Source organism: Mustela putorius, unplaced genomic scaffold (assembly GCF_011764305.1).
Source record: "Mustela putorius furo isolate JIRA1106 unplaced genomic scaffold, ASM1176430v1.1 tig00003871_pilon_pilon_pilon, whole genome shotgun sequence".
NCBI lineage: Eukaryota > Metazoa > Chordata > Mammalia > Carnivora > Mustelidae > Mustela > Mustela putorius.
The window spans coordinates 457,817-471,881 of record NW_025422023.1 but is presented as its reverse complement, the minus strand read 5'-3'; the positions used below and the strand labels follow the sequence as shown (position 1 = coordinate 471,881).

At 36.8% G+C, this 14,065-nt stretch overlaps 1 protein-coding gene across 2 annotated transcripts; it reads right to left on the bottom strand.

The window, feature by feature from the left end:
- Window positions 1-3,184: 3,184 nt before the first annotated feature.
- Window positions 3,185-7,334, bottom strand: LOC123388080. Of its 2 annotated transcripts, none has more exons than XM_045067083.1 (2): window positions 7,053-7,334; window positions 3,185-5,190 (listed from the first exon to the last, which is right to left on the bottom strand). In XM_045067083.1, the coding sequence occupies exon 2, from the start codon at window positions 4,823-4,825 to the stop codon at window positions 3,965-3,967; it is 861 nt and encodes a 286-aa protein (XP_044923018.1). In that variant the 5' UTR covers window positions 4,826-5,190; window positions 7,053-7,334; the 3' UTR covers window positions 3,185-3,964. The 2 variants fall into 2 exon arrangements, with proteins under 2 accessions (XP_044923018.1, XP_044923019.1); XM_045067084.1 differs by having other exon boundaries at window positions 3,185-4,671.
- Window positions 7,335-14,065: the final 6,731 nt, after the last annotated feature.

The following is a 14,065-nucleotide window of genomic DNA, read 5'->3' as shown; positions in this document are numbered from 1 at the left end:
TTGTTTCCTATAGTTAAGACTCTCTTATGACTTGCTTCCATATCTGTTTTATCTTATATTTTTTCTTTCCTTCCTCTATGTTCATATGTTTTTTTTAACTCTACATGTGAGTGAAATCATATGCTATTTGTCTTTCTCTGACTGACTTATTTAGCTTAGCATACTACAATCTAGTTCCATCCACATCATTGCAAATGGCAAGATTTCAATCTTTTTTTTAATTAACATATAATATATTATTTGCCTCAAGGGTACAGATCTGTGAACCATCAGTCTTACACAATTCACAGCACTCACCATAGCACATACCCTCCCCAATGTCCATCACCCAGCTACCTTATCCCTCCCCCCAACCCCCACCTGGCCTCAGTTTATTTCCTGAGATTAAGAGTCTCTGGTTTTTCTCCCTTTCTGGTCCCATCTTGTTTCATTTTTTCCCTCCCTACTTCCCACAACCCCCTGCCCTGACTCCTAAATTCCTCATATCAGAAAGATCATATGATAATTGTCTCTCTGACTGACTTATTTCACTTAGCATAATACCCTCTAGTTCCATCCACATCATTGCAAATGGCAGGATTTCAGTTTTTGAGGGCTGCATAATATTCCATTGTATGTATATACCACATCTTCTTTATCCATTCATCTGTTGATGGACAGCTAGGTTCTTTCCATAGTTTGGCTATTGTGGACATTACTGCTATAACCACTTGGGTGCATGTTCCCCTTCAGATCACTACATTTGTATCTTTAGGGTAAATACCCAGTAGTGTGATTGCTGGGTCATAGGGTAGCTGTATATTCAACTTTTTGAGGAACCTCCATGCTGTTTTACAGAGTGGGTGCACCAGCTTGCATTCCCACCAACAATGCAGGAGGGCTCCCCTTTCTTCACATCCTTGCCAGCATCTGTCATTTCCTGATTTGTTAATTTTAGCCATTCTGACTGGTGTGAGGTGGCATCTCATTGTGGTTTTGAGTTGTATTTCCCTGATGCCGAGTGATGTAGAGCACTTTTTCATGTGTCTGTTAGCCATCTGGATGTCTTCTTTGCAGAAATGTCTGTTGTTCATATTCTCTGCCCATTTCTTTTTTTTTTTAAATTTTTTTATAAACATATAATGTATTATTAGCCCCAAGGGTACAGGTCTGTGAATCACCAGGTATACACTTTTCACAGCATTCACCATGGCACATAGACTTCCCAATGTCCATAACTCAACCACCCTCTCCCTAACCCCTCCCTAACCCCCTCCCCGTGGCCACCCTCATTGATATTAAGAGTCTCTTATGATTTGTCTCCCTCCTGATCCTACCTTGTTTCATTTATTCTTTTCCTACCACCCAAAACTCCCCATGCTTCATCTCTACTTCCTTATATCAGGGAGATCATATGATAGTTGTCTTTCTCTGATTGACTTATTTTGCTAAGCATAATACCCTCTAGTTCCATTCATATCTTTGCAAATGGCAAGATTTCATTTCTTTTGATGGCTGCATAGTATTCCATTTTATACATATACCACCTCTTCTTTATCCATTTATCTGTTTATGGACAGTTAGGTTCTTTCCATAGTTTGGCTATTGTGGACATTGCTGCTATAAACATTCTCAGGTGCACGTGCCCCTTTGGATCACTATGTTAGTATCTTTGGGGTAAATACCCTGTAGTGCAATTTCTGGGTTGTAGGGTAGCTCTATTTTCAACTTTTTTGAGGAACCTCCATGTTGTTTTCCAGAGTGGTTGCACCAGCTTGCATTCCCACCAACAGGGTAGGAGGGTTCCCCTTTCTCTGCCTCCTCACCAGCATCTGTTATTTCCTGACTTGTTTATTTTAGCCATTCTGACTGGTGTGAGGTGGTATCTCATTGTGGTTTTGAGTAGTATTTCCCTGATGCCGAGTGATGTGGAGCACTTTTTCATGTGTCTGTTGGCCATCCAGATGTCTTCTTTGCAGAAATGTCTGTTCATGTCCTCTGCCCATTTCTTGATTGCATTATTTGGGTGTTGAGTTTGTGAAGTTCTTTATAGATTTTTGGATACTAGCCCTTTATCTGATATGTCATTTGCAAATATCTTCTCCCATTCTGTCAGTTGTCTTTTGGTTTTGTTAACTGTTTCCTTTGCTGTGTAGAAGATTTTGATCTTGATGAAGTCTCAATAGTTCATTTTCACCCTTGCTTCCTTTGCCTTTGGTGATGTCCTAGGAAGAAGCTGCTGCGGCTGAGGTCAAAGAGGTTGCTGCTTGTGTTCTCCTCAAGTATTTGGATGGATTCCTTTCTCACACTGAGGTCTTTCATCCATTTTGAGTCTATTTTCATGTGTGGTATAAGAGAATCGGTCCAATTTCATTCTTCTGCATGTGGCTATCCAATTTTCCCAACACCACTTGTTGAAGATGCTGTCTTTTTTCCGTTGGACATTCTTTCCTGTTTAGTTGAAGATTAGTTGACCATAGAGTTGAGGGTCTATTTCTGGACTCTCTCTTCTGTTCCATTGATCTATGTGTCTGTTTTTGTGCCAGTACCATACTGTCTTGATGATGACAGCTTTGTAATAGAGCTTGAAGTCTGGAATTGTGGTGCCACCAACTTTTGCTTTCCTTTTCAATATTCCTTTCCTCTGCCCATTTCTTGATTGGATTGTTTGTTCTTTGGGTGTTGAGTTTGATAAGTTCTTTATAGATGTTGGATACTAGCCCTTTCTCTGATATGTTGTTTGCAAGTATCTTCTCCCATTCTGTCAGTTGTCTTTTGGTTTTGTTAACTGTTTCCTTTGCTGTGTAGAAGATTTTGATCTTGATGAAGTCCCAATAGTTCATTTTTGTCCTTGCTTCCCTTGCCTTTGGCGATGTTCCTAGGAAGAAGCTGGTGAGGCTGAGGTCGAAAAGGTTGCTGCCTGTGTTCTCTTCAAGGATTTGGATGGATTCCTTTCTCACATTGAGGTCCTTCATCCATTTTTAGTATATTTTTGTGTGTTTTGTAAGGAAATGGTCCAGTTTCATTTTTCTGCATGTGGCTGTCCAATTTTCCCAACACCATTTGTTGAAGAGACTGTCTTTTTTCCATTGGAAAATATTTCATTCTTTTTGATGTTTGAGTAGTATTCCATTATGTGTATATACAACATCTACTTTATCCATTCATTTGTTGATTGACATCTGGGCTCTTTCCATATTTTGGCGATTATGGACATTGTTGTTATAAACATTGGTGTGCTTGTGACCCTTCAAATCACTATTTTTGTAACCTTTGGATAGACACCTAGTACTGCATTTGCTGGATCATAGGGTACTGCTATATTTAACTTTCTGAGGAAACTATACTGTTTTCCAAAGTGGCTGCACCAGTTTGCATTCCCACCAACAGTGTAAGCATCCAACTTATAAGACTGGCACCTAAGAGAACTAGGAACATCCACAACACCAAACCAAATCAAAACAAACCTAATAATAAAAAAGAAATCCTACATTAGTTCAATGAAAACATGTTATATCGCCGTCCAGCAGCGATAATAACGACCCTCCGTCCAGTTGGGTTTCAAAAAAGCCCTTTATTTTAATATGGCCATCGCTTATATAGGGGAGCTAAGCCAATCATCATAGACAGCGATATGCATCCACCAATCTTAAGCTTGTTACCAAGTACCCACAGCATAGCAATAGTTCAACAGCCAATAGGTAGTACTTCCTGTTTACGATCAGTCACTCTAGACACACCTTCTGGCAAATCGCCAGGTGCCATTTTGCAAAGCTCTGCTGTTGATGGATCTCCGGGCCCCTGGAGCATCTGCTCTTGCCAGTTCCCCCTTTTTGTTTTATGGTAGAAGGAAAGACTCAGCAGGGGTAGTGCCTGTCTTAGGTTGTCGCAAGGCCAAGAATATCCTTACCTGTCATTGGATGCTTATAGGATCATGTCCTGTCTTAGGTTGGTATATTCCACCTACAATCTTACCCGTCTTTGACTACCGATCCAGCATACTGAGCCATACCTGGGGCGACTGTCCGGACTCCATGGATAACAGAGCTTGTTTGATGGCAATGGTGTCTCTTTTACGAATCCTCATCATGGGGCAAATGCACCATAAGCAACACACCACAGCGAATATCAGCAATCCACCCATGGATATGAACCCAAACCATTGCTTCCCCCATCCTACAACAATTTTCATAAAGGCAACTAATTGAGATACTGAAGCTACTTCTACCTTACTGGCATTAACGTTAACAATATTAGCACGAAGCTGTATTGTCAGATTCTCAAATCTGGCACTCCAGTTGCCTGTAAGCATCTTGGATAGTTCCCTCGAATAATTAGCTGCTCGAGTGAGGTTATCATATGCAACTGGAGTAATGCAGAGTCCAGTATCTGCGTGAAGGCATCCTACAGTCAGTAGTTGTATTACAATGTCCATTTGTTCTTGTAGCAAGTCAATCCACTGATTAGCAAAAAGAATACCTGCAGCGAGATGATCATTAATTTCATTCTGGGTTTGTAGAGCTTCTGCGGTATTCGTAGACAGTTGATTAATCTCCTTGGCTGTAGGAATAGCAATGGCAAGTGCAGTAGCAGCGGCAGCGGCGGCAGCGGCGGAGGCGGCAACAGCTGTCACCATGGCAGTGGTTATACCAAAGTCTCTTTTATGTCTCAGCAAAACTGGAAGGTCTTCCTCTGGGACAGAGACAGGCATAGGCAAAAACATTGGAATACGCATTATCATAGTAAGTGAAAAGCCTGTAGCATTCCAACATTGTGTAAGGAAGCAAGTGTTCAATGTACAGTTCAACTTATTAGAAATGGTTGTACTGTTACTGACAAGAAACATAAAAGGGGGCGAATACAAACAGGAGTAGGCAAAAACGTGATATTTTTAGAACAAGTTTGCACTTCAACACTCGTTTCAAATGTTTGGGAGAAGTTGTGCTTTTAAGAGGAGTTACATAATAAATTAGTAGTTAAGAGTGTGGGATAAGTAGCAGAGGAAGACGTTAAAGGGAGTGGATAGGGCCAGGCTTTAACAATGGCCCAAAGGGTCTGTCCTGATGTCATGGTCAGGAGTGCGTAGATCATCATCATCCGGATTATCGTCACCATGGCTGTCGTCCTTTTGGGCTTCCGCCTCTTTTGGTGCCGAGTGTAAGACTGGCTTGACTAGCCGTTCAGGGACCCAAATAGGGGATGGAGCGTTCTCTGGAAAGACACAAACAGAGCCTCGGCTCCAGATTAGCACTCGGTCTGGGCCCTTCCATTGACCCAACAGAAGGTCCCTCCAAAGAACCTTAGGTTGAGAATTGCCTAGTGTGCACCAATGTCTTTTGGGGGCAGTACGCTGGTTTTTATCCACATTCAAGAAATTTAAAATGTAGAGGATAGTGGATAGTTTGTCTCTTGGGGATAGGAATGTATCTCCTATTCCCCCTTTTTGTTTAAATAAGGTATTTTTAATAGTTAGGTGGGCACGTTCCACTATGCTTTGACCCTGGGGATTGTAGGGGATTCTAGTGACATGAGTGATTCCAAATGTAGCACAAAATTGTTTAAATGTAGTAGAGGTATATCCAGGGCCATTGTCTGTTTTTAATTGTTTTGGTATCCCTAGAACACAGAACGAATGCAAACAATGTGTAATAACATCTTTAGTTTTTTCTCCAGAATGTAAGGAGGCCGTAATAAATCCAGAGAAAGTGTCAATGGAAACATGAGCGTATTTTAAGAGTCCAAATTTGGGCATATGTGTTACGTCCATTTCCCATATGTGATTAGGGAGTAACCCCTTTGGATTGACTCCCAAAGAAGGTTGAGGGAGTAAGGAGACACAGCGTTCACAGGATTTAACTATATTGTGAGCTACAGCTTTAGTAAGTTTGAATTTTAATTTTAAGGTAGAAACGTTCACATGGAATTTCTCATGAAAGGTTTTTGCTGCTTCTATAGACTTAAATATATGTGGATCTTTAGTAGCAGAATCGACCAGGGCATTTCCCAATGAGAGGGGCCCAGGTAAGTTAGAATGTGCTTTTAAATGCCCTATAAAAAAAGGATGCTTTCTGTTCCAAATAAGAACTTGTAATGCTCTTAAGTAGGTATGTACAGAAGAACTAGTAGATATAGTTCCTGCTGTTTCTAACAGAGATAGTGCATATACTACATATTTACTATCAGAAAATAAATTGAAGGGGCAAAAGGAGAATGCCTTGAAGACCTCAGTGACTGCTAATAATTCCACATGTTGAGCAGAGGTAGTGGGAAACAAAAATGTATTAATTTTCCCATCTTCCATAAAGGTGCCAGTCTTGAAAGACTGGTAGGGCTAAGCCTAATTGTTGTCCTATTGAATTCCAATCAGTGACATCATGTCTATCGTGTGAGCAGGCTCCTGGGCAGCTACAATTTATTTCAGGATTATAAGGTGAGGGAGCTGAAGGCCGCAACGGTGCACAAGATAAATTGCTTAATTTTTTTGCTAATTCATCCCCTGAAAGCTCTTCTTCCTCTTCTGAAGAGGCCCCTATAGTTGAGGCCTTTGATTGTTCCTCTTTTACTTCCTCCAAGACCTGTTCCCCTGCTTGTAGGCTTTCTTTTATAATCTCGGGGGGTTTGGGGCTAAGCAAACAGGATCATATGAGAGCCCATATAGTGAGTGTGCCAGATAGAAGGGGTTTCTTTTTATCAACCTTCCTAAGATCCTCCCCTAAATGTTCCCATTGTGGAATGTTTAATAATCCTTCATCTAGGAACCAAGGGCTGACTCCTTCTACGGTGTGCAAGAACGCCCGAGCAGTTTTCATTTTCAAAGGAGTTCCATTTGCTTTTAGCAACTCCTGCAGAAGCCCTTCCATACGTATTCTTGAGACCTCTGAACCCATAGTATATCAGAAATAAATAGTCAAGAAGCAAAGAAAAGACTAGTCTGCTATCATCACTAAAACAGTGAGCTTTCTCAAGATTGTCACTAACACCAGTGAGCTTACATTGCAATCGTCACTATAATCAGTGAACTTTCCTAAAACTTCTCTGGCCAGAATTTTCTTCTAAATAAATTCGTCACTTACCTCAGTGCACTGTTAGAAACGGAGAAAGGGGGCTCCCCGTACGGACCACCATTTATCGCCATCCAGCAGTGATAATAATGACCCTCCCTCCGGTTGGGTTTCAAAAAAGCCTTTTATTTTAATATGGCCATCGCTTATATAGGGGAGATAAGCCAATCAGCATAGACAGCGATATGCATCCATCAATCTTAAGCTTGTTACCAAGTACCCACAGCATAGCAATAGTTCAACAGCCAATAGGTAGTACTTCCTGTTTACGATCAGTCACTCTAGACACACCTTCTGGCAAACCGCCAGGTGCCACTTTGCAAAGCTCTGCTGTTGCCGGATCTCCGGGCCCCTGGAGTATCCGCCCTCGACAATGTTAAAATTTCAGAACACTAAATTATAGTTAGTCTGAATTGCTTTATTTGCAAATATAATTTGTCTTTAGCTTTATGGTCCTGTTTGATCTAAGTAAAATAATTTTATAACCTATTCTTGATAGTGCTTTTCTTTATCCAGATTTGAAAAAGCCAAAGCTAAAAATGTTCTTGTGAATTTGAGTGGGTTAAACAAACAAAAAAACTGACATTGAACTACATAGTTTTTTGCCGTACAAGTCAGGTTATTCATGGTTAAAAATATAAGTGATGACAATTGCCTTTCAGTGTAATAAGAATTAAGCTTTTATTACCACAGCTTTTAGTACTTGACCCAGAACCTTAAAGAGAATGTTACAACTAACATGGAAGAGTCTTATTTAGGTGCTTACACCAAATATATATATTGCTGAGGAAATATTTTTGAGTGAGAAGTTTATATAGTATCCCTTTATAACCCATACAAAAATTCATGATTGTGGTTGTCATACTTCTGGGGAACTAAAATATTGTGGACTAGAATCTAATCAATAGTATTCTTCAGGTAGAACAAAGTGTGTTATATCTGTATTTTTACAACCATTATTTTATCAGAACACATTATATAGCATGTGTGGTAGTCATAGAAAAAATACAACAATATAGAGGTTACAAAATGGTATATAAATGATATATTACATATAATATAATGATGCTAAGGTATTTCAAATCAAATTTTTGTTTTTCTCTAGATTTTGATTCTATGACATTAACCACAAAATTACAATCTGGAAGTAAAGCACACAACATAAATAGTCCAAATTATCTCTTGTTTTCCTCAGATACCTTCTTTCATTCTGATTTCCACTGCCTAAAATGAAAATAAAAAGAGGAATTATAAGGAATGGGAGATTCACTTTCCTTAGATTGCTTTTGCTGTATAAACAGCTAGGAGGTTTTTACTTACTCTAAGCATCCTTTACTAGCAGGGGCGGAAGTTCATATTTTAGATAGGACTTGTCTCCTTTTGTTAGTTATAAGCAATTTCTGTTAAAAGGAATTTCTTTTTGTGGAGTACTGCTGAATTGGAGAAACACTTTGTAACTTTGGCATGTAACTCATGTAACCTTTTTTTTTAAATTTTATTTATTTATTTGAGAGAGAGAGAAAAAAAAAACGCACACACAGCAGGAGATTGAGAGGGAAAAGCAGGCTACCCACTGAGCAGAGAGCATGAAAAAGGGTTCAATCCCAGGACCCTGAGATCATGACGGGAGCCAAAGACAGATGTTTAACTGTGCAAACCAGGCACCCCTCATGTAACTTTTATTAGAAAGTTACTGGGAAAGACCAGGTTAGCTCACAAGGGATTAGTCAAAGTCAAAGATGCAAGTATATGATTTCTACATTATAAAAGGACCACCATAATAATGATGATGAAAATAAATACATTTTATATTAGATATTATGGATATAAAACTCATATATTATATTTTATAAAGCATATTATACAATTAACATTTTGAGTACATCCTTTGTGGCAGGATGTCTACTAAGAATTTAACAAGCATTTTTATTTCATAATGCCAAACACTTCTCAGGAGTTTTGTTGTTGATATCCCATTTTATAAGTAGATATGATAAAACCTAGAGGCACTAAGTAATTTAGCCAAGGTTACATAAAATGGCAGAGCTGAAGTTTCTTCTATATAATCAAATTTAGAAGCAGCTGTATCTCTATACAGCTACAACATCAAAAATATGTTCTCTTGGGAAGGAAAAATATGTGAATTTAAAAGGTCTAGAATAATGAATGATATCATACCTTAACAAGGTACAGGAAATAGCAAAAACCACAGGAACAGTTATAACATTTTCATTATAGTATTCAGCACAAACAAAATAATCACAAATTAAAATTTTCCTTAATAACCACAAACAGGACTTTCCCCAAATTTACTTCAGGGCAAACTGATTTGGTGGTTAAAGTTTTAGAGGGAGTATTTATTCTTTACTGTCATGTCATAGTTTGCATTATTTCAAGTGAACTGAAAATGACTAAAAATACAGCTACAAAGAATAAATAATACAAACTATTCTAGCCCACTGCTTTTTTTTTCTCCTTTTTACACAACCTCTCAGTTAAATTTCCTTTTTTTTTTGGAATGTGATAAAAATGTATTCAGTCAAAATCAAGAAGAAGCAAAGTGTCCAGGACAAAAAACAGTAGAAGTATATAATATGAAGGTATGTTACTTTCCATATTAATAAGAATATATGTGTGAGATATAGAAAGTAGTAGAGATCTGATAAAAATGACTCCTACAAATTTTCAAAAATGGAACAATTAACAAAAACTCCACATACTTACTGGTGAATTTTAAAAGAGCTAAATCTTCAGAAAGTATAAACACCAAAAATCATTAGGGATTTTCTTTTTTTAAGCCATGTAATTGTACCCTCCCATTAAATGCAATTTAGTGAACTTTAATTGCATGTGTTTGTATAAATTTCAGCATAAAATCACTCTGTAGGACATAAAATGTTAATTTAAGAAAGTTTTAAAGTTTGTCAGAAAAATACGTTCAAAGTCAAATTAAACTCACTAAAGCTTCCCTTATATTTTAATTTTTCTTCAAATAGTTATTTTTTTCATCTTAAGAAATTTCTTGAGCTTATTTCCTTAGTCTTTTTTGGTCTCAAAGTATTCAAGGATCACACAAGATTTTAAACATAATTAAGCACACATTAATTGAAATTATTTACTAACCATAATTCTCAACTAAATTGTTATTGTCATCAACCATTTCATCATGAAGTTCCACTTTCCACAATAAGTGTTATGATCTTTTACATTAGTTCAAATGCAATTATTTGTAATGCAGCAACTACACTAGCATTGGAAATCATGGCCAAGATACAAAAAGTTAATATTATGCTTGTAGAACAATCTTTTTGTGAATCCAGCATGTTCATACATAATACGCAGTGTTTAATAACAAAAAGCAACATCTGCTATTGAGGAATTTCTTTCTCAGAAGATACTGTTATGAAAAAGTAAACACCACTACAAAGTTTATTCTTTTAGTTATTGGAAAATGTTACAACTGTTTATATTAAATAGAGTTAATAAAACTTTCAATAGGATGCTAGAGTAAAATATAATCTTTTCCAAAATTCTAAAATGATAGGAAACATTTTTCCTGTATCTATCTATCTAATCTATTCATCTACCTACCTACTTATATATCTACCTAATTACCTGTATTGTTCAGAAATGTTGAAGTTGGAGAAATCCTCCACTGACTTCTGTAGTCAATTATTGAAACACAGACGCATACATCAGTGTGGGCTATGAATGTATAAAGATATAAATAGTGTTAAGATACATGATATCTTCTGTAAATAACACAAAGTTAGATGTAAATAACATAAAATTAGAATTAACAGAAGGAAGGGAAACAATATTGAGGACATACTCTGTTTCATGTCTTCAGTATAAATTAGCAAATAAACATTAAATTTATGAGAAAATAGTACCACTAACAGAACCTCCAACAGCTAACATTTCTATGTATCAGGGAAAGGATTAATTTATTTAATCCTAAATAGAATTTTATACTATTAATATCCCAGTTACAATGATGATAATATTGAGCCTAGACATGCATGACCATGTAACTAATAAATTAAATAAAAAAAAAAGTTAGTTACAAAACAAGTCATTCTTATTCTAGACCCTGGACCTAGCTATTGTGTTGCCTCTTCCTTGCCTGCAGTCACTGTTGTCAAGTGATCATTAACAGAGTCCATTCTTCTAGGGAACAAGGCTTTAGTACAATTCAGAACTTCTTAAAATTATATTGGTGGTTTCCCGTTAAAATTAGATATAAACCTTTGGGATAATATTAACATTCTAAACCTGTGAGTGTAATTTCAGTGTGCTGATTCTAGTTGTTGAAGGAAGTGTTTGAGAAGATGTGGACTCTAGTCTGGAGCCTGGCAATAAGAGGCTCCTCATCACTTCCTCTGTCCTTGGAATGCACTTTCTACCCACCATTCCCACAGTGAAAGCCATTTTCAAGGACACTACTTGAAGACAGCTATGTGTTGCTCAGACCATCTGGATGGTATTCCAGTACTAAACTCAGTTAAGGCTTTTGTATAAACTTTTAAGATTCTGTTGGGCAGGTGAGGAGATCTCCTTCTCTTGTGCCTGCCCAAGACAAGCCTTATATGCAAGTTCCCTTGCTTGCTCAAGCTACCATTTAACAATCTGGAGTGTTTTGCCTTACTGTTCAGTCTCTTCTTGCCCTCCATGTATGGAGACCAGTTTCAGATTTCACTCAAGAGTCTCCCAAAGTTTTGAATCAACATTGGTGCAGTGAAGGATTCCAATTTTCTGTGTTAGTCCCCAAACAGGAAATTCCAACCTCTCTGTGAAGAATTAAGAAGTACTCTATTCCTTCAACATCTTATTTGCTCCTTCCATTCTAGAATAAGATACAGCAGTAGACGTAGATACTCTGTGTGGCACAAGCATATACATCTCTGTCTGCAACTGGGTGTATAAATTCAATGCAGGCAGAAGTAGAAGAAATTCCAATTTCTGTGTACATCCCAAGATACATTTCAAATACTATTTTACCAGTTGAATTTTATATCTGATCCCTTATTTATAATGAACACATCATAACATGAACCATTCAATTATTTCATCCATTTTTAATTCATTTCTTTTTGCTTATTAGAATTATGCATGTATTGGATAATCAAGAAGGATTAAAAGAGTAAATGTGCTGGGTTTTAAAAAAGACCTTATGGTGAGTTACAACATTAATACAGTTACATACTTATACCTACATAAATATATAAATACATACTAATTGTAGAACTAATCAGATATATAGATCATCTAAAGCTTAGCATGCAGCTGTGGTAATCCTCTCTCACTTCATATCCATTTGTCATTATCTATCTATCTATCTATCATCTATCTATCTATCTATCTATTAAGAAAAGTTAATATATTATGTAGCTCCAAGAAAAAGCTTTTTGGAGGCAGTGGTGTTAAACTTAAGGAAAACATGCTAGCCCTGCAGAGTAATGAATTATTAAGTAATACCTAAAACTTCTCTTCAGATTTTTACTTAAGTGATTAAATTAAAACATAAATTCCCATTTTATCATTTTCTACTTACTCCCTTCTATATGTTCTATAATAAATATGTACTGTCTGAATTATTTTTAAAGTTTGGGATAGTTAGGATAATTTGAAGAAATTACAACTCTCAGCAAGTCTGGACTGGAAAATTTATTGTGTTCCATTTTCCAACTTAGTATAGCTTAAAATTGCACAAGAAAATCAAGCTCAGTTTCCATAGCTATAAATTGGTTATCAGGATTGGTTTTTTAAAAATCACTTTTTAAATATGTAATATTTATTAAGTGTATTGAAAAATTTGAAAGCAAATTTATAGTGATGAAATGAATGCTGACAATGTAAACTCACTGAACAAATATGTCTCATTATCTAAGATGTGAGACTTTCAAAGGACTAAAGATATACATATTTGTAATTCATTCAAAATAATTTTATTTAATTATCTGTTTATTGTCCATATATCATTTAAAATTAGACAAGATTAACAAGATATTGGATCTTATATTTCATGAAACAATTTACTAGTTTCTAGGCAAGCCCTTCTATTTTTAAGTAATGTCTTTGTAAAGACAAGGTTGGGCTCCTTTCTTTTCTTCTTCTTCTTCTTTTTTTCTTTTTTTTTTTTTAAAGATTTTATTTATTTATTTATTTGAGAGAGAGACAGTGAGAGAGAGCATGAGAGGCGAGAAGGTCAGAGGGAGAAGCAGACTCCCCATGGAGCTGGGAGCCTGATGCGGGACTCGATCTGGGGACTCCGGGATCGTGACCTGAGCCGAAGGCAGTTGCTTAACCAACTGAGCCACCCAGGCGCCCTTCTTCTTTTTTTCTTTTAAGACTTATTCATTTATTTGACAGACAGTGAGAGGGAATACAATCAGGGGGAGTGGGAGAGGAAGAAGCAGGCTTCCTGCTGAGCAGGGAGTCCACAGCAGGACTCAGTCTCAGGAGCCTGGGATCATGACCTGAGACAAAGGCAGATGTTTAACAACTGAGCCACCCAGGTGCCCTTCCTCTCTTTTCTTCATCCAATTGATAGAAATGTTGCCTGCCACAATCCTTGTTTATTTCTGAGTACAAATTAACCGAACCTCAAATTTTCATATAGTTCAAGTGTTAGAATTCTCAATAAAAGAGAATTTAAAAAGTGAGCCACTTAATTTTTTTCCTCTATTAAAGGAATTCTCTTTATCACTGTATTCATTATGCCAAAATCCAAATGTTCTAAAAATAGATTTTTTTCCCTTAACTGTTTTAGCATTTCAACCTGTACTGAGCTGACTTGAACTCAGGTGATGGTAAAACAAAACCAGAACTGGAATAAATCCATTTATAATCTTTAAATAGCTGAACAATGTGGTTATGCTTATATTTTGCTGGAGTATTATGAGTGTGTTGCACTGAGAGATGCTGCTGAACTCTGCTGAAAGTGTTAGTCTATATAAAATGTGTATTTTAAAGATTTTATTTATTTATTTGTCATAGAGAGAGAAGCGAGAGCAAGCACAGGC

Coding starts and splice junctions, on each gene's coding strand:
- LOC123388080 (XM_045067083.1), bottom strand. CDS start 4,825: ATGTTTCTTGTCAGTAACAGTACAACCATTTCTAATAAGTTGAACTGT.